Source organism: Cydia pomonella, chromosome 4, assembly GCF_033807575.1.
Source record: "Cydia pomonella isolate Wapato2018A chromosome 4, ilCydPomo1, whole genome shotgun sequence".
NCBI classification, from domain to species: Eukaryota; Metazoa; Arthropoda; class Insecta; order Lepidoptera; family Tortricidae; genus Cydia; species Cydia pomonella.
The window spans coordinates 8,823,767-8,846,325 of NC_084706.1; the positions used below are offsets into that span (position 1 = coordinate 8,823,767).

At 37.9% G+C, this 22,559-nt stretch overlaps 1 protein-coding gene across 3 annotated transcripts in view; it reads right to left on the minus strand.

Moving 5' to 3' along the window:
* LOC133517020 (neurogenic protein mastermind-like) overlaps nucleotides 1-22,559 on the minus strand; it is an 84,250-nt gene that overhangs the window by 33,235 nt on the left and 28,456 nt on the right. For all 3 annotated transcript variants that reach the window (XM_061850127.1, XM_061850126.1, XM_061850124.1), the window contains exon 2: nucleotides 11,106-11,316. In XM_061850127.1, the coding sequence (XP_061706111.1) occupies nucleotides 11,106-11,316 (211 nt within the window). The remainder of the gene's footprint in view (nucleotides 1-11,105; nucleotides 11,317-22,559) is intronic.

A 22,559-nucleotide genomic window follows, 5' to 3' on the forward strand; every position in this document is an offset into this window, starting at 1 on the left:
TTTTTTCCGATCCAGATCCTAGAGGAATGTAAATAGAAGCATAACACAAATGCCAGATATGTATGTACAAGGATACAGCCATATAGGTAAAATAGATACCTGGAGCAAACATAGAAATAGGATTTATAAAATTGTGTCAGAGAGCAAATACAGAAAACGGCACGGAGGTCGTCGCGGTGAGCGGCGCGAGACAATGCGAGGCGTTCGGTTGTGAAACTCGCGCAGCTCACGTTTGCATAACCCGCGGACCGGCCCTAAGTACGCAGACAACTACCACTACTGCCAGTCTGTCTATTGGCAAAACTCATCAGTCTCAAATGTGAACTCGTTCGTAGTAAATTTGCAGTGCATCTCACACGTGGATACTAATATATTTTTACAAGTGGGATGCACTTGTGATAGCGAAAACGATCATGGTAAACTGGTGGTAAGGGTACAAGGCAACTTACAGTTAAGCTGATACGTACTTTGCATTTAGGCGGTATTTCCATTCAGCAACACTCTACACGACTAAAATTGTAATCCGATAATAGATAATAATATATAATAATTCAGCCTATATACGTCCCACTGCTGGGCACAGGCCTCCTCTCATGCGCGAGAGGGCTCGGGCTATAGTCCCCACGCTAGCCCAATGCGGATTGGGGACTTGACATACACCTTTGAATATCTTCGCAGATGTATGCAGGTTTCCTCACGATGTTTTCCTTCACCGAAAAGCTAGTGGTAAATATCAAATGATATTTCGTACATAAGTTCCGAAAAACTCATTGGTACGAGCCAGGATTTGAACCCACGACCTCCGGATTGAAAGTCGGACGTCATATCCACTCGGCCACCACCGCTTCCCTGTTGTAGAAATGGGAAGAAGCTACATCATGACTAGGATTTTTGCTCAAGACGAGGAAATCTCGAGAAATTTGTCCTTCGTAGAGAGGCGGGGAAAAAAACTCAATGCCTCGAGAACTCAAATAAATCTCCAGTGATAAGGAAAAATAAAACACGCGTATAACACGTGATGTGTCTGTAGTGTATTTCAATAGGCAGTTAAATCAATGTTTTTTTAACTTTTCAGGTACTTAAAACATTTATTAGTCAACCGGCCAAATAAAAAACTTACTTGATCCTTCCACTCTCGTTCTGGCTTCAACCGATTTTCATGTTTGAAACTTTTGAACTACTGCCTTCAAATGTCTAGAGAATTCGCCCAGATTTAGATTCATTAGTCACGAACGAAAAACGAAGTATAGTAATACTTCGTTTTTAGCATTAGAAAAAAGGTTACTTGATCCTTCCACTCTCGTTCTGGCTTCAACCGATTTTCATGTTTGAAACTTTTGAACTACTGCCTTCAAATGTCTAGAGAATTCGCCCAGATTTAGATTCATTAGTCACTAACGAAAAACGAAGTATAGTAATACTTCGTTTTTAGCATTAGAAAAAAGGTAAACAATATTGACGTGTCTTTTTTTGAAAAACCCTTTTTTAAAATAATTAAGTAACTATTACTATGAAAGCAAACTAATGTAAATGATCTTATATGATTTTGATTTATAATTGTTACATTTTTGCCACGACATGTTTTTCAAAATAAAGACACGTCAAGATGGCATATCTTCTTTCTAATACTAAAAAACGAATTATTTTATAATATGAAAAAAAAAACATGGTGTTTTGTGCAACTTTCAAAATTTCTAGAGATAATCCTGGTCGAGAATTCCCGTGCCTCGTAAAATAAAAAAGGTCGAGAAACCAGAAATCCTAAAAACACGACTGCGTGTCGGTAGTCCAGAGCAAAAATATAAATAAATGAAATAAATATTATAGGGACATTCTTACACAAATTGACTAAGTCCCACGGTAAGCCAAGAAAGAAGGATTGTGTTGTGAAATAACGACTTCAGTGAGGGAGACCGGTGAAAGAAAGATTATTGTTGATTTTGGATTTCATACAATAATACATTGTTTTATAACGGTGTATCTCTGAGCATTGTGTGGTCTAGATGATCAGTTGCATTGCGCCTTTATTAAAAATTGTTTAAGTAGGTGTTGCGCGTAAGTAAGAAAATTAAGGTCATTAAATGGTACTAATTAGAATCCAACTGCCTGGTTTTGAGATAAACACAACTGCCTGATTTTTAGATGAAATATACTCTTAAGGCCCGCCATACAAATGAAAAATCCAAAATTTGCTACTGAAATTTGTAGCTATAGTGCACGGAATACAGTTAATTTTATTTTGTTAAAAGTTTAATGACACAAAACAAATGCAACTCTATTCCAATCGAATATGATTTAAATTTCATCGAACTAAATAAGGACCGTGGGGACCTTGGGCCTTACGAGGATATAATAATAATAATGGCTAAAAATATGCTTAAAAGAGTTGAGAAATACCCTCAATTCCTCATGGAATCCATATCCATCATCAGAACTCAAGCTTGACATAAATGTGTGATATTTTCCATTGGTGTGAAAGAGATAGAATAGGGTTATATATTGGTAGTAACAATAATTCGCAAAGGATAATACCACATCTGTTGATTTGGAGTCATGGAAAAAACAAAACAGTCATTATTTACTAGTCGCTGGTTATACTTATGTATATTATCGTAACACATACACTTTAATTAATTACTACCACTGTGCATATTAACACTTTCACGAAACGCTCTAAGGAATAAGGGCCTTCTAAGATAGAAACAATTGTAAATATGTATTAGTATTGTTATTTTCGATTATTTGCGTATCGTATATTTAAATTGTATAAAAACAATATCCAATGTTGCCTTAGGAAACTTAAAACATGCTTGCAGAGCAAACCACTAAAACTCGCCCGATACTCGCCTGGAAAAGAAAGAAACCATCTAAGAGATCTCTTCTCGATTTCGGAATTAGATGCAAGTATCCAAAAGCTTAAAGCAGATATAAGAGTGGAACAAATAAAATACTTCGGGCCTGCAACTAAAATGTGGCTACTGAAACTGTTCAATGCTTGTGTGGAGACTACATCTTTCCCGAAGATATGGAGGAAATCTCACGTGACTGCAATTCTTAAACCTGGTAAAGACCCCGCCGACGTGAAAAGTTACAGACCGATCTCACTTCTTTGCCATACCTTCAAACTCTTTAAACGCCTCATACATGAACGCATGACAAGAACCCTGGAGAATGCGTTCATAGACCAGCAGGCAGGTTTCAGGGCAGGTAAATCCTGTACTTCGCAAGTTCTCAACCTGTCACAGTACATTGAGGATGGGTTCGAGGGGGGAATGGTGACAGGTGCAGTCTTCGTCGACCTCACGGCTGCATATGATACAATAAACCACAGGAGACTAGTATCTAAACTATATCAAATTACAAAAGATTATAAACTCACGCAGGTTATATCTGAACTACTCTCCAACAGAAGGTTCTATGTGTCGTTCCAAGGGAAAAAAAGTAGGTGGAGGTCCCCAAAAAATGGTCTTCCCCAGGGTAGCGTACTGGCACCAGCACTTTTCAATATCTATACGAACGACCACCGATCTTAGATAACCTACAACATTTCCTTTTTGCCGATGACCTTGCACTCACATCGCAAGAAATCAGAGGCAGTGGAGAATCGTCTTGTGGAGGGTTTGGCGAGCTTGTCACTGTATTATAAAGAAAATCAGCTTAAACCGAACCCATTTAAAACACAGGTTTGTGCCTTCCACCTAAGAAACAGCCAGGCCACCAGACAGCTGAATATCGTTTGGGAAGGCAGCCGGCTAGAACACACTGCCGCCCCTAAATACCTAGGGGTGACGCTGGACCGGTCACTGACCTACAAAGCTCACTGCCTCAACACCAAACAGAAAGTGGCGGCGGGGAACAACATCTTGCTTCGTATCACCGGTACCACATGGGGGGCAACCCCACATATCCTACGCACAACGGCTCTCGCTCTCAGCTTCTCCGCTGCAGAATATGCATGCCCAGTCTGGAAAAATTCTTCACACGCGGCCCAGGTTGACATAGCTCTCAACGAGTCCTGCCGCCTAGTAACCGGTTGTCTAAAACCCACTAAACTTGACCACCTATACCAACTGAGTGGAATTGCACCGCCGGACATACGCAGAGACGTAGCCGGAGCTGTCGAGCGCGAAAAACAACTGCGCGACCCGCGTCACCCCCTGCACAACCACAAACCAGCTACTGCAAGTTATTATATATATAACTGCATTAAAGCATAGTTCATATAGAATTGGTACGCACTAGAAGATCGATATTTCTTTAAGTAAATAAAATAATAAAGTTATGAATGGTGAATTTTAAATAGTAATGTATTTAGCTTTCAAATGTGTTGCAGGTGTCCATGGGCGGCGGTAATCGCTTACCATCAGGTGATCCGTCTGCTCGTTTGCCTCCTCTACCATAAAATAAATAAATTAAATAAATTTAAAAAAAATCTCTGTTATGTAAATAATTACGCACTGTTTTCATAATGGACCCCCCTCATCTTCTGCACTACACTTGTCGACATTTTTGTTGTGTTGATTTCTTGTAGATCCCAATGAATTGATACCCTGGACAATTTGACTAGTCTTGTTTAATTATTTTTTTTCATGATTGGCCAGTAGTTTTTGATAGATTGAAATTGGGGACAATTCGCAGGATTCATCTCGCGGGGTATGTAATTGCTTGATTATTAGCATACCATACCAAAACTTTTTTTGAGTCACTACTCACCACTGCCACTGCAGCTGGCTAAATCTGGCCAACATTTCACAGGACCGTTATGGGGTTCTATTCTAATAAATGGCAATACTAATTTCTCTGAGCACTCTTAAATATAAAGGGCCGACTTCATTGTTGACTATGTTATAAAACTTTTCGTCTTACAGCCGCAATTATAAATTCCTTGCCATATCATATGTTTTTTTGCGAACTTGTCAAGTTTCACGAACTTATATTTTTCGGGTACATTACCTCTATTATTGGCCATATAAAACTTCGAACCGAGTAGTTGATTAAAATCGAGTTTTACATACGTCTTGTCGTCCAACAACAAGCAACCTTCGAGTTTTGTCAATACTGGGTCGTACAGTAGTCGAGCTAGTGTTTTAGCTTGTCGGATCTGTTTAACAGTCCGATTTGGCTGTTTTATTGCTCGATAGCTCTTAAAGCCACCTCTGAGGTGAATCATCTGTATCGTTCTAGAAATTTCTTTGAATTTTTGGGACAAATCGTAAATAGCCCGCCCTGATTTTTGTTTGAGTGACCTTGGGACTTTTTTCCCAAAATCTTGTTATTTGTCCCAGACCTCCAATTAGTGTGTATTTTCCTGTCGGCTGATAGAGTCTCCTTGTAACGTTTTATGACCCTACAAATACTAGCTTTTAGCATCTTAAGCGACTTAGCTGTCTTCGTCCGGGATCGATAAGAATTTTCGAAGTATTTGTGCACGATCAATCTCCTTTTCTCAATTTTCATGGTCGAAAACTTTAAAATGCATAAAGCTAGAAAAATAATATTTTCACCATTAATACTTTGAAGGTTGGTGATTGAACTGTAACTGTAATTTTTTTTCCCGCCATGGAATTATTATTTTTTAAACATTGCTAATTATGTGCCAATTCTATATTAACTAAGCTTTAATTATTTTCAATAAAAAATTAAAAAATCACAGTTTTCTCTTATATTTTTTAAAATGGCACAATACGGAATGAACGAAAGCACGAACTTTTCGCAACGGATGAAACCATCATCGTCACATCACTATTCATTTACGTGAAAGGGATAGCACATTGCATTTTCAAGTTGACGAAAAGGGTCGGGTGTACTCGTTCCCGCTCAGTACAAGTAGTACAGCCATATTGACCAGTTTAAAATAAACCCCGCGGACAAGGAACAATTTTCAACAAAATAATTTATTTGACTTACTTATGGAATGTTATTCCATCTATTTTGTATTTAGAAGACTGAGATGACTTACCAGACCATTTTACGCTGCAATATACCATTATTAGGGAACGAATTCAGATTTACGATTTATTTTCGTACAGACGGGTACACTGCTAACAGGTTGTAAATTTGGGCGCAACTAATCGGAGCGGCGCGCGTGCTATCTTATATGTGCTCTGTACCCCATACGGGCGGTGACCGCGAGTCGTCCTATAAGCTCAGTCTATAGGGGTTGGTCTGTGGGGCCAGATAACCATCAGTTTGACGTAGTTAACACCGCTACGTCAACTGACACAAGACGACTGACAGAAATTCCCCTCGGCAGCTTTGGCAAGCGACCAGAACGACTCCCAGTAGGGTAGCCCGCTAGTTTCTCACCAAATCTGCCGACGAATTCGTATTAAGCCCTGGCAATGGCATTTTACTGCATTTCGAGGCAGCGTTTAACCCAACGCACCCCACTACAAAGTATGAGTACAGTATTTTTATTTTCAAAAACAGGTAGGATTGACTACCTGTGCAATACCTAATGGGATTAGATGTATGTAGGTATTTAATGAGATACCTCTATAATACGTTATGGTATAAATCTTTCACTTTCATGAGTTAAACAAATAACTTCAATCACAATGAACTTGTATCGACTTGACGCAAATGTAATTACATTAGCACTACGTATTGCATGCGAACAGGACGGCTGGCCTCATGGGGTCAAGTCAATTGACGTTGTCGCATCCGGGCGGGACCCCGGTCGCGCCCGCTGCTGCGCGGCACGCGGCACGTGCTGCGCCATTGTTAATTACTAAGGTAGCCCGCGCACGTGACGCGCGTGAACTCAAACAATACAAACAACAAAACACTTAACTCGCCATTGATAGACCTTATCTCGTTGACGCAAGGTTCACGAAGGGTCATTTAAATGTGTCAACAGCGTGGTTTAACTGCTCAACCAAAAGAACGCTCATAAGCCTTTTCAATAACGCTACGCGATGTTGTTTACGAGGAAAGATTCTGAGATAATGACATAGCCAGGTAGAGCAGGGTTAAGCTTACAATTATTTGTACAATGCAAAACAAGAATCACGTCAGACAAAAATACATTCATAGGAAATTATGTCCGGGAACAAAGATCGAGAACTATAACTGCTGCGCCTTCACACTGGCGCTATTTCTGTCAATTTCCTTGATAACATTCATGACGGATTTTTATGTCATAATCGAGGCAGTAATGCGGCGACGAACGTCACCAATTTTACAGCGCCTGCGTCAAGGCTGCAGCAGTAATGGACGCACCAGTAATGCAGGCAATGCAGCTGCAGTTGCCATCCGAACATCACCTTTATACTGGCATTTGAAAACCATTGTGATGCTTTAAGCTGCCGCTCTCCAACGGTTCAATAATGAAATACCTGCCAAAGTGCTTTTGCAAAGCCTTTTTCATCACACATGCTCGAAAAATATCTTATTTAATTAAGGTGTTCTGAAGGACATAGGCCTATATCGTTCCCGTGGGAGTTATGGATTGTGAAAAATAAATACGCAAATGAATATAACATCTCCTGAGGATGTTAAATTTATTTGCGTATTTATTTTTGCGGTGGGAGGATGGGATCATTAATTGCATGTAAAAATACGCAAGTAAGTATAACGGGTTAGCACTGATTAACTAATACAATGTCCCGGGTGTCTATTAAGACTACTGGTTACGATGTGGTTAGTTTTTTCCCGATAGAGAATATCTAATGATATATTTTAAATAATAATAAAGGAATTTCAAAATCTACAATAGTAATGCATATGTATATATTTACGTATATATTCTGTCACGTGGCTAGCTCGGCGTTAAGCGCTCGCTAGATGGTCGCTGACAAGCCTCAGACTGTATTTGGGTCGTCGTGAGTTGTCTGGCTAGATGGCTGCCAGACCGCAGTTTTTTTTTAAATGGAGGATAGGCAGACGTTTGACCACGATCTCACCTGATGGTAAGTGATGATCCGGTCTACGGTGGAGCACGCTTACCTACAAGATACCTATTTACTCTTGCCTTGAAGAGATCCAGATTGTACTCATGCGGAAATACAGACTCGAGCAGGGCATTCCACTCCTTGGCAGTTTGCATAAGGAATGTTGAAGCAAAACGCTTCGTGCGTATTTGTTGAATACCTACCATGAAGCGATGCCGGGGTGCCGATTGTCTGGTAGTCCGATGGTGAAATGGGGACGGAGGAATAAGGTTGTGCAGTGTGTGTTCAGAACTCGCGGACAGACAACACGTATTGCAAGTGCACAAAATGGCCCCTAGTCCATCGAAATTTAAAAATTAGGCTTAAAATTGACGCTTAAGTATAAGTGCAATTGACATATGAAAAAAAAAAACGGTCAAGTGCGAGTTCGTTTTACTCGCGCACCGAGGGTTCGATACAAACTTTGAATTATCTCGTGTAAATATAAAGGCGAAAGACTATTGAACAGAAGCACCTATTGGGAGCGTGCACGACTGTCACGCAACCTAGTGTCCGCAATTCTAGGGGAAAACGTCAATTCACTACATCTTATAAAACTACTCCAAAACTAAAAACTACTGAACGGATTTTCATACGACTTTTATCTATCAATAGAGTGATTCTTGAGGAAGGCTTAAGTATGTAACTTGTTAAGGTTTTGTGTAAATTGTTTGAAATATAACGATGTTGTCGGAAAAAATCATGCTGGCTAGGAGCTTTAATCGAAAACGCTGCCTAATCCGTTTTGAGCTATAACAACACAATGTATGGTGGAGTTGTTTCTCATTCATAGGTCTACAAAAAAGTCCGCGATGTGAAATGTCTATCTTTTAAGGATAACTTACTATATCCATTCTTAACTTCTAGAAAAAGATCACGTAATATGTGGCATTTGCAAAGCTATTTACATGGATAAGTACATTATTAACAATTATCAAAATAAATACGTTAGTTATATTAAGCATTTCATACTGATTACAATGGTCCCTTACACCATACAATTTATATGAATATTTCAGGAGTTATCGTAAATCAAAGTTTCATTTCGAGCCATATAATTGTACGAAATGTTAAAGACGCTATCCGCAGTTAGTTCACATTTTTACCACCTTATGCGCTGGGATCGCTTTATTTACCCCCACCACGCACTTCGCACGGTCTCAATACTAAGTATATTTGTGTACAACGCTATCTAACGGCAAAGTGTCTAACTAATTTGTAATGCACGTATGTTGGTTTTTCGAGGATAATTCTCTATCATGTGAACCGATTTTAAAAATTGATCTTATATTTGAAAAAAGCTGTATTCAATGTAATCTCATAGAAATTTCAGGTGTAATAAACACACGTAAATTTGGTTAAATTGCAAATTGAATTCGGAACAGTTTTTTGTTAATTAAAAAAAGTTACCAAAATAGACGTCTGATATTTTTCCTGTAAAATTTATAGATATTTTAAGATTATGTAAAAATGTCATAATTTTTCTTCGGTAAACTTCGGAGATAATGGGGGGGGGCGGTATTTTTTTTTACATTTTCCTTCATATTTTTTTTTGGAATGCAATTTGAGCTAAGTATTTCAAATGATACCCCACTTGACCTAGTCACTAGACTTTGAAAATTTGCCCATAATTAATAACATAATAATAATACTTTCAGGTTAGCGTTGTTCATAACTATTTCAAATCGATAGCTTAAGTGTTTCTCGAGATATTTAGCGATGTGACAGACAGACAGACGGGCAGAGTCGCACCATTCCTTTTGTACCTCTTTGGTATGGAACCCTAAAAAAGAGTGTGTATGAAACGCTGACTTAAATAAGCTTAAAAAAAACAACTTCAATGAGGGAGACCGGTGAAAGAAAGATTATTATATTATATTAAAAAATGTCTTGAAAATCTAATTTACTTAACAAACAGCGAAGAGGACAAATCGCCAATCGTGAACTATGCGTCGTTGAAGAGTTCTATTCTGATCATCATCAGCAGTTCCACTTCATCAAATGTCACTTTTTAAAATGTAAATGCTTGATTTGTTAAAGTAAATACAAAAATCACTATATTTATGCGTTTCATATTTGAAGAGTTCACTCTATTCCTCATGGACCCCATCGTTAGAACTCGAACCTGACAAAAATTTGTCTTGAAAATCTAATTTACTTAACAAACACAGCGAAGAGGAGAAATCGCCAAACGTGTACTATGCGTCGTTGAAGAGTTCCATTCTGATCATCATCAGCAGTTCCACTTCATCAAATGTCACTTTTTTAAATGTAAATGCTTAATTTGTTACAGAAAATACAAAAATCACTATATGTATGCCTTTTACAATTGAAGAGTTCCCTCGATTCCTCATGGATCCCATCATCAGAACTGAGTTTTGACACAAACGGGAAAACAAACAAAAAAATAATTTTCAAAATCGGTTCAGAAATGACGGAGTTATGGAGTAACAAACATAAAAAAAAAACATACCTCCTTTTTTTTTTAATCTTGAAGTCAGTTAAAAATGGTGCAAGGAAAAAGAAAGAAGAACTATTGAAAACAACTGAAAAACATAATAAAATACACAACTAAAAACACTTTCGTCGCGGACTATAGTTATCTTCCAACAGGCAACTAGTATTCCACGAGACAATTCTAACAAAACCAAACACAAAAAGGTTGCATTATTTTATCACCCAGTACCTATGGCCACCTCCAGTCTCCACGTGGGTCAAATTTAGATTGCAAGATTTGACCCGAACAAATTTACAGTACCTAAACAAACAAACATTGGAAGTTAAATAAAAGATTATGAAAACGGCATTTTTGAGTAATTTAACCCTAATTATTCATGTCATTGTCATTGTCATTACTACGACACGTGTGCATACGGTGCGTGTTTTTTTTTCTATCGAGCCAACTTCAACATTTTTAAGGTTTTGTTTCTAGGATAAACTCTTGCAAATATAGTCTAGTTTAGTTTACGTGTGATTTTATTCATAGCATTTGCCCATGATTAAAGTCATTAAAGCGTGTAAAAACTACATTTTTGCGTTAGCCCCTTTTAAATATAGGGACTTCAATTACACATAGTTAACTGTTACGGGTCTCGAGAATCTTGAGGTATCACGCAACCAACGTCAGGCCAGGACTAATAATTTTATTTTAACTATACATTGCAATCCACTTACCACATGCACGCTACTATGCAGGTTCCCGCTGATAGCGGGCAGATCTGGCTTGCGGTCGCTCTTCTTGGCCTGCCTCTTGGCCTTGCCCTCGAGGAAACGCTTCTGGAGCGCGCTCGTCTCGAGGTTTTGCTGCTCGCAGGCGCCCGTGAATGATTGGTCAAAGCGAGGGACGCACTCGTTCTGTCGCCGACGATATGCGTCGATTCTTCGTCTGTAAAAAAAATAACCACATTAGAACATTTTTGAGAATGTACGATGCACATTAATAATTCGTTATAGGGCTCTGTACCTAAACTGAAAAAAACGCAACTCTATAAGATCACTCGTGTCCGTATGTCAAAATGTATGTATGTTTACGTATGTTTTCTGTGAAAATTTTGGACCGATTAATTTAGCTAAAGGTAAAGACGAACGTGTAATTTAAATAAATGAACTTTATATGGCCACTTTACATAACAAAATTACAAAAAACATATTGCGTGTAACATATATCAATTCAAAGGACTCGTGAATTAATGACTAAATATGACACTCCTATTTTTTTAATAACTTTAAAATAGTTTTGAAGTATTTTAAGAAAATAGGCGATACATATATGACAACTCTTCCTCCGAACAGTCCGAACGTACAGGGACTAAAATAAAATAAAAACATGATACAGAAAATAATACTTAGTACCTATAAATAACTAGAAAACTTAGAAAAGCGTGAGTCGAGAGAGAAAGAAAAATTAAAACTTTGTGAAAAATTGTGTAATGTACGTAACCCTTGCTTTTATTTAAAGATTACTTTAAGATTATGTTTTTAAATTCCGTACATATATAAAGAATTAAGAGGAATTCCTAGTTGCGATTTTTCCATACAAACGCTCTCGACTGATTCCTCCCTGGATTTTCAACCTAGAGCAGTGATTTTTTCAAATAAGATCAATATCATCAATATCTGTGCCGCTATGTTTTGCTTTTTTGGATTATTTTATTTTAAAGAAAGATACAGCGCCTCGAAAATCGCAAAAACGGCTCAATTGAATTGGCTGTAAAAAAAGGCACAGTATACAAATATGACAAAAAATATCCAAAAAATCAAAACATAGCGGCATAGATTATTTATTCCTCTTACAGTTTCCAAAATTTCATAAAGATTGATTGCGTTTTGGAGGAGGAAACAGTCGAGAGCGAAACCTCGATTTTTGAGTTTTTTGCGTGTGAATTTTAGTCCGAGCTGCAGTTGTCCTTATCGCACGAATTAGAGGCGGAAACAGTTTCTAAATATACGTACACAGAAGGAATAGTGATGGGCATAACATGTTAATGGTTAAAATGAGAAAAAAGCGGCCAAGTGCGAGTCGGACTCGCCCATGAAGGGTTCCGTACCATTTATGACGTATTAAAAAAAACTACTGACTAGATCTGGTTCAAACCCATTTTCGGTGGAAGTTTGCATGGTAATGTATATCATATATTTTTTTTAGATTTTTCATTCTGTTATTTTAGAAGTTACGGGGGGGGGACACACTTTTTACCACTTTGGAAGTGTCTCTCGCACAAACTATTCAGTTTAGAAAAAAATGATATTAGAAACCTCAATATCATTTTTACAGACCTATCCATAGATACCCCACACGTATGGGTTTGACGAAAAAAGATTTTTTTGAGTTTCAGTTCTAAGTATGGGGAACCCCCAAAATTTATTGTTTTTTTTCTATTTTTGTGTAAACATCATAATGCGGTTCATAGAATACATCTACTTACCAAGTTTGAACAGTATAGCTTTTATAGTTTCTGAAAAAAGTGGCTGTTACAGAATCGGACAGACAGACGGACATGACGAATCTATAAGGGTTCCGTTTTTTGCCATTTGGCTACGGAACCCTAAAAATACACCAACAACCAACAGTCGATCGCCGTAATATAACCAAAATACCACGTAGTTCTAAGAAAAGGGTGCCATGTGTTTTCACACTCTTTAATGTAACAACTATTATGTACCATAGTTTCGTAATAAATATTTATATTCTATTCTATTCTAAAATGTACCCGTAATGGCCTGTCACGTCAAACCGTATTTTTGTATTTTTTTACATTGCAGGTCATGTAGTGCTTATGTTTAGTTATGTTTACTATTAAAGGCCTGTAAACAAAGCTAAGTAAGATAATAGGTACAACCTGCTTATTTTGATTAAAACATCATAAATACCCATTAACAATTTGATTGTACGCATTGCTCACACTTGTGCGTCACAAGTAAACCACTAGATAGCAAATTTACATTACGGCTAGCCGATATCAAAATAAGGGCCATTTTGAAATGCGGCGGTTCAACGATTAACGTATGTTGGGGTAATACCGGATGTGGGCGAAGAACGTAGCAAATTCATTTCTCCCTAATTTGGCTTTATTTTTTAATGTTGGCAACATTGTGTAAGTCGCCATTTCATTGCCTCGACTGCCAGTGTCCCAGCGCCACTCAGGGATATCGGGCTTGTGCTATGCGCAATCACATAGAGCAAGGTAAATTTCGTGTATCCGATCTTCGCCCTGTAATTTATTTTGTGTATTGTGATGAAAATGTGTTTGTTTTTGTAATTGTTTTAATGTATAATTTCGTTTTAGATGTATATTTATAAAACAATCCAATCAAAAACAGACCTAGGATTGCTGTAGACCAATATCCGATTTTGACCCTTCCAGGTAAAGATCGGAAAGAAACAATACGATCTTTACACATTTAAAAAAACAGCAGTATATGTCAAATTTTAAATTTTCTTCAATTTACTTACTTAATTATCACATTTATTGTTTTCTTGATCACACTTTCGTACCGTTATTATTATCCAGTACCAACGCGACTGTAAATCAAAAGGAAAAGATTTAGGTAGTCTATTTTGTATGTATGTGTATGTACACCTACTTACTGACAATATCATTTTTTTAATTTCCGCTGCCCAAAGGTTGCCTGGAGATTGTGTTTTAGCGATTAGACCGCATGTTGTTAACCTGTGCTTATGTTTCTGTTTTCTTTTGTATTGTTTTCTTTTATTGAGGTGTGTAATAAAGAGTATTTGTATTGTATAGGGATGATTCTACATGTTGAATTTTATAACAAAATCTAGTAAAAGAGGTAGCAAATAAGCAATTTTTCGCAATAAAATGAATATTTAAATACTATATGGAAATGAGAAAAAATACAGGACCTAAAAGTTTCAAAATTTAATTTTTTTTTCAACTTTCAAAAAGGAATTAAGTAATAGTAACATACGATAAGGGGGGCAACACTTAGAAATGTAGTTAACATTAGTAAAGATGGCGGCGATTTCTATGTATTTATTAGGTCTACTTGGGTGGCTTACAATTTAGTATTTTGTTTAATATCTTGTAAACAGAAAAACTATGAAAGTTACAAGAAATCAAACATAAAACTAACATGTATACCGCCGAAGTAGACCTAATATTATGTAGTACGAAAGTACCTACACATACGGATGCATATGTAGATGTTAACGCACACATATATAGTTAGTTTTGGATACAAAATAGAGATAGCACTTCGAAATTAGTTTCCTTAAAATGCTTCAAGAGGGCTCTCTTTTCCTATATATTTTATTCTATTACTTTACTCTTTGCATACGATCCTTACATTTTATCCAAAATAAAGATTGTATATCAACTATATATATAATTGCAATATTTTACCGTCAAAATCTCAATTGTTAACACATTGTTTACTTATTAAATTGCCTTATGATATAAGTATCAAAGTTTGAGAGCCACAATTTTACCAAATTTTTGTATCAGGGTTAAGATCGGATACAAAAATACGAAAAATAGAATATTCGATGACAACTTTTAGATTTGTATTGTTGGCTGCAATTTATATACGTAGGAGAAGGCTAAACACCGGACCTATTCTTTGTGATAACTTATTCTCTTTCCATTTAAACCAACTTTTATTCACCATCCGATGTTATCCCTTGATGGCAAAACACTCGTTACCCTAAAAAAAGTATGTTTCATCGTTACACGTGTACAAAACTAAAACCTTTATATATTGAAGATTACCAAAATTCAGGCTGAATCTACGGTTATTATAAATTTAACGATTTGCTCCGTACTTCAAGAATCTGACACGATCTAGAAAAAAAAATCGCGAGTTCTCTCAATTGGTCCCAAAATTGTCCGGCATTATCCCAACATACCTTACCCAGATTGTCATTGCGATACGTTCTTCAATAAGACGGCACAAGTTTAGCCCCATTGTACTACTACTACTAGATAGTAGGTTAACCATACCTACTTACAAAATTTCACAACACACCATGATCACACCCAACTTATTGTCACGGATAGGTACGACGACCGAAGCAAGGACATCATTCTTTTTTGTAGTCTTTATCTGAATTAATTAATAGACACAGTATAATATAATAAATAAATAATCAATATAAATAAATATTATAGGACATTATTACTCAAATTGACAAGTACCACAGTAAGCTCAATAAGGCTTGTGTTGTAAGGTACTTAGACAACGATATATATAATATATAAATATTTATAAATACTTAAATACACAAAATCAACCATGACTCGGGAACAAATATCCATGCTCATCACACGAATATATACCCTTACCAGGATTTGAACCCGGGACCATCAGCTTCGTAGGCAGGGTCACTACCCACTAGGCCAAACTGGTCGTCAAAATAATAATTAAAAACAATATTATGTGATAACATCAATAACCGGCCAAGAGCATGTCGGGCCACGCTCAGTGTAGGGTTCCGTAGTTACTCTTCCGTCACAATAAGCTAAACTGGAGCTTAAAGTATAGTAAATTGTTAACCAAGGAATGAAACGGTACCTTTCACCTGAGTTAATCAAATAGGCAAATTTGCATAATCAGTACCTAATTAAAATAAGTCTTTTTACTATGAAGGGAAAACTTTTTGCGATAGCTCAAAAACAGCTAAACTGATCATGTCCGCTATAGTTTTCATTTAATGTCTTTCTTAAGCTCTACTTCCACGATTTTTTTCATATTTTTTGGACCTATGGTTCAAAAGTTAGAGGGGGGGGACACATTTTTTTTTTCTTTCGGAGCGATTATCTCCGAATATATTCACTTTATCAAAAAATGTTTCTTGAAAACCCCCATTAGTTTTGAAAGACCTTTCCAACGATACCCCACACTCTAGGCTTGAAGCGAAAAAAAAAATTTCACCCCCACTTTACGTGTAGGGGAGGTACCCTAAAAAAATTAAATTTTTAGATTTTATTGTCCGACTTTGTCGGATTTATTGATTTATATATCCATGCCAAATTTCATCTTTCTAGCTCTAACGACCACGGAGCAAAGCCTCGGACAGACAGACAGACAGACAGACAGACGGACATGGCGAAACTATAAGGGTTCCGTAGCCAAATGGCATAAAACGGAACCCTTATAGTTTCGCCAAAAACAACTTATGTCGGGCAGCGCAGGAGGATTGCAGGCGCGAGCCGGCAATGTCAACGGAACGGCGCGCAATGAGCGGGCGCTCGCGTCTCGCATCTGTGTGCGCGCACTCACACTTAGATAGCTCCTGCTCCCGCCCACCGCAGCGCGACAGAAACATAGCTTCAAAAATTCGAGATTTGAAAAGTTGCTCAGCTAGGAATTGCTCTTAATATTATTGTAAATGCTTGCTAGCGTTATGTAATTACAAGCGACGGCAACGCACAGCGTAGATAAAATGTTTTCCTACTCCTCTACTGTTATCTGTCATTTATGCATTCATTAACACGAATATAAGAACATACATAAAAGATTTCAAGAAAAGTCTATATTGTCTATTCCTCATAACAGCACTTGTGCTTTTAATCGCTATAACGATACTGCGATTAATGACTACCAACCTAACAAAATCAAAACGAATGCAGTTTTAAACTAAGTGCATTGCTGCCAACTTACAAAATATTCATTTGGTTGCATAGTAAAAACAATGTGACACCCGTAATATAGCAACACCCATAGACTACGAAGACCGCTTAGCGTTAGTCTCCGTAGGCTACGGTGGCCAAAATCGAGAAAAAACTGTCCAAAATTTAATTTAGCAAGTACCAGGGCCTCATGAGTTACGAGGTGTCGCTGACCGGCTGGCCGCGGCCCGGGGCGGGCCGGGCGCGGAACAAGGTATGCTCGCGCGTCTTGGCTATATACTTTTGCTTTGTTTACCTAAATTAAGATTTATTTTTGTTGACTCGTAGGAAAACTATTGTAAATTTTAGAATTAAAGTGTTATTTTAAATTTAAAAATAAAAAATATCAAAGATGAGCACTGAAAGCCTCAACCTTAACATGGAGGACTTCGATCAGCTCTACACCTCACCGCTGGGCGCTCATGCTCAGCGAGCACGTTCATCGTCGCCGGAGCGTGACAGTAACATCCATCCGGTACTTGAGCTGATCGATGAGCTCGCTGGTGATTTGGAGCAAGAATCACAAATAATCCTCGAAAACCTAGAAACCACACACAATCATCGCAGTGTTACAGTCGAAAATAAACGACAAATAAAGATCGCGGCGAAAAACGTCACATCAATCTTTGCGAGCTACGCGAGACAAATGCGAGCTCAAATTAGGACCATATTAAATGCGTCACCCACCCCCACAGACCAGTCGTCAAAGGGGATTCAGACAGATCCCGACGACGGACTACAGGACAGAGCTCGGGACGTCGTCGAGTCAGTCCAACAACAACTTGACCAGATTCGTGAGGAGCAAAAGACTCTTAGCGAACTGGTCAAGAATACCATCGTCAGAACAGAGTGGGGCTGTTCTGCCGAACAAAGTCGCCCTTCCTATAGTGAACAGCTAAAAAAGCCTGCTCCCAGTAAACCTAAAAACCACCCTGCTCTGGTAGCAACGGTGGAAAACGCAAACACAACAGCTGAGGCATTGGGCACTCTCAGAGACAAAATCTCATTCAAGAACAAACCATTTGCTCCATCAAAAATAAAACCTGTCACAAAATCAAAAATACGAATCGAATTCGATAACGAACAGCAGCGTGACGAAACACTGCATAGGCTGACCACCTCGAACATCAAGGCCGAGCCAGCTAGGACACTTTCGCCGATGGTAATTCTGAAGGGGATTTACAAGGATACCCTTAAGGATGAACTTGTCACCATTATATCCTCCCAGAACCCATCGGTGAAAGAAACCCTCAGCGATGACGCAAAGCTCGAGCTGTGTTTCGTCACCAGTAACCGCAACGGGAACTTATATAATGCGGTATTTAAGTGCCCGCCAGCGACATGGGGAGCCATTATGGCACTGGGCAGGGTCAATGTCGAACACCAGCGGATCAACGCTACAGAGCACTCCCCATTCAAGCAGTGCCTCGCCTGTCTGCAGTATGGGCACACTCGCGTCCACTGCAGATCAACTATCAAGCCTTGCTCCCATTGTGCTGATATCACTCACTCATACAAAAATTTCCCACACAAAAACCTAATTCCTAAATGCTACAACTGTCACAACAACAACACGAAATACAATTCCAAGCACGAAACCAATCACACAGCCGTAGACCATAAATGCCCATTAATTACAGCAGCAAAATCTAACATTGAAAGCCGGATAAAGTATGAGTAACAAATATAATTTTATGACGATCCTTAAATTAATTTCAATTCATTTTAACTCATTTTGTAAATTCTTCTTTAAATTATATGTCTGAAAATAGCAGAAATACTTCTTTGTCATAACACATTTTATGTAAATTTCCGACTAAAAATTTCCTGATAAAACAAATAACTTACTAAATTCAAATAAATTTTGACATAAAGTCGCCCGTATCTATGCGGGGACTTTATTTCACTAGCCCAGCCATATCTCAAAATCAGATTTTCATAACGTGCATCTACTACCTCAGGTAATAGATGTCAAATCTGATATCAAATATCATAAAAGAAATTCGCATATGTCACCACCGGACACAGGGTCGCCCGTATCATTAGCGAGGGCCCTGTGTCTTCAATTGACACAGCTAACCTTTAAAAAATATATATATATATATATAATACTAGAATACAGTATTCTATTATTTCTAGAATACTATATTCATTTGATGGAACGATATTTTCGTACAATTTTTTTCAGCAGTCAACTGTCAGAATAACAGACATGTGATCTATTGGACATATAGTTGTCGCCAGGGCGGCGCTACAGCCATTCATACACAGAGCGTATACTTTACGTGCAGAATGGAAATGATAACTCCCAACTCGTGACTTGGTTACACTCGGGTTTTACAATCGCGACACCGTGTGGAATTACTTACTTTCTTCACTTGTATCGCAACAAAATATTTTTTCTACTCGTCGCCTGTAATGGTTGAATTAAGATTTCGTATACCAAACTATAATCGCGTACTTTTCATTTACGGGCTCCCAACTCAACAAAAGACCCTGTAGTAGTCAACTATAAAGAATTTGACCAATCACGTGCGCCGCGCTCCCATTGAATAGACTATTTCATGAGCATATTCATTCAATACGCGTTTATGTCTTTTGTACTAAATTTTTGTCTACTGAGATACTTACCAATTTTCATTAATTATTTAGGTTTTTATAGTAAAACAAAAACATATATATTATGGTAGTGATATTATCAAACTCTATCTATATCACAATTGTATAAAATACTATTTAAATACATATTATGTCTTTTTCTTTTCATTACCCTCTGAAATACCACCTATACCAGGACCTAGTTTTAAAATGCGAGAAAAGGTAGGTAATTATCAAATAAATACTTTTTTGATATTATATTTGATAAGTATCTCAATCTATAGAGTTCATATTTTTTTGTTTAAGGGACGTATAATCAAGGCAATTCGCCATTATGAGCCATGTAATTTTTCGTTATATTACTAGTGTCTAATGGTTTAATTTGCGACAAAGTGGCCCGTATTTTTAACTTCCATTACCATGTACAGTAGCATCAATAGTAGCGGATGAAACAGCTTTTCCAAGTAGACATATCTCCACGGTTCGCGTTCAAAAGTACCTGTCGCAAACTAATTGTACTACTTACAGGAACATAACTGTTTTAGAGTTCAACTAAGGAACCCTTATTTATAGTTTCTGTCATGTCTGTCTGTTTCTCTATCCCTGCGAGGCCTTGCTCCATTATCATTATCTTAAAAAAATTGTTTCGGGTTTACACTTAAAGTGGGTATTATTATTATTATCATAGAGAATTTGAAATAGATGTGTATTGTCAAAGAAAACTTTGTAGCGACGTAAATTTACTGCCATATTTCGTCACATAATTAAAACTTTTTGAACGCCATTTGAATTTGATCCTTATTATTTCACTGATATGTGTTAAATTTGTTAAACATCAAAAAGTGGCACCATCTTACCGGGCACTACCTAAAGATTACGTACGGCGCCATCGTTCGAAACGATGATGCTATACCTTTGGCCTTTGATCTATTAGATGGCGCCACTTTTTGATATTTAACAAATTGAACACATATCAGTGAAAGAATAAGGTCAAATGGTGTTCTAAAAGTTTTATCTACACACATATCATAAACCCTCTATGATGCCTTCAAAATCCGTAAATAATGGCCAACATTACGATAAACTGTTTTGTTACAACAAATTTCTTATCTGTGATAATGTTGTAATTGGTTCATAGAGTCATACCAAGGTAAGTTGGCAGTTTGACAGCCCCGACAATGCGAGTGTAATTTTAAACGTCACACTTCTATGAAATGATGACGTTCACTTAACACTTGCACAGGCTGGACTATCAAAATCGCTGCAAACTTATCTTGGTCTGACTCTAACTACATCAAAATCGATTTGGTTATGACATTCAAATTTGGAACATCTCTGAAAAAAAAGCAATACGATTTGGCCTCTATTCTAATATCAGTCGAGATGTCTTTCTGTTCGAAATGAAATGTCATTTGCATACAATGTTGATAAATCTCGCATGTTAGTTTGTATCGAATGATACGGAAATAGGCCCCGACTTTAGTTTGTCTCTGAATTAAAAAAAAACTACGGATGCGTGACATGCTTGAAATAAGTTTTCATTTACCGCCATTTGACGTACAGTTTATCTTTTAATTGAAGGCATGTTTACAAAAACAACATAACTAACATTTTTGGCGGATTTGAGTTATTGGTATCTTAGCGTTTGTCTAAGCCGGATGTACAAGTAGAGCAAAAGATAGTGTCCAAAAATGACCCCATTCTCCAAAATGAGTCCTAAACTATAACCATTTTACAAAAACTACATATCTATATTATTTTTTACAAAAAGAACATAACTGTATGAGTTCACGTAAAAAAACCTAATTTTAAATATAATATACTTGAATTTCAAACGTGCTTATGAGTCTTCACTTCCCCTAAATTCTCACAAAGTACGCGACTTGAGGAAAATGATGCAGTTTTTGGTCAAACCATCGAGCCATCAATTCTACCAATCCATTTTGTATCCAACGTCTCAATAATCGTCGTCTCTGGAGGTAGATAGCGATGACTACAGCAGCGGATGTGAGGATTAAACTAAATCCACATACTTACTTACTTACTTACTTACTCCGTTGGCTCAGCGACCCAAAATGAGACTTGGCCTCCGACACAAGACAGCGCCACTTTTCTCGGTCCTGTGCGACCTCTCGCCAATTGTCGACTCGAAGCTCGCGCAGATCCGCCTCCACCATGTCGCTCCAGCGATACCTAGGGCGTCCGATAGGACGTCCTCCTGCTAGGCGACCCAGGTACGCTCTTTTTATGTTCCGATCTTCGTCCATTCTCTCAAGGTGGCCCAACGAACGGAGTCTGTGGGCTTTACTTTCTCCCATGATGTTAGGTTCAGCCACTAGGTCTTCAATCTCACGGTTCTTAAGGACTGTCCAACTTCCATCCGGTCTTCGTTTGGGGCCCAATATTTTACGGAGGATTTTCCTCTCGGCAACTAGCAGCATGTTTTCTTCCTTGAGTGTTAGTGTCCATACTTCGCATCCGTAGGTTAGGATTGGGCGAATCACGGTCTTATAGATTCGGATCTTGGTGCGTCTGCTTAGAAGCTTGGACACTAACACCTTGTGAAAGGCTGCACTGCATCGCAATGTATTCTGGATCCTAATCTTTATGTCCTCGTCACGATTGTTGGTATCAGTAACGGTGCAGCCTAAGTATTTAAATTTGGACACGCCTTTGTACACTATATCTCCTACATTTAGGTTTTGGGGTGGAACACGGGTATTTTTATAGCGTAGCATGTGGAGATACTCAGTCTTTTCGTGTGATATACTTAGGCCGACCTTTTTAGCTTCCATTGTCAGAACACTGACGCACTGCCGCACCTCGTCTACAGAGGCTCCAAGTAGGGCTATGTCATCCGCGTAGCCTATCACCTTATAGTCCCCCTTCCAGTAACAAA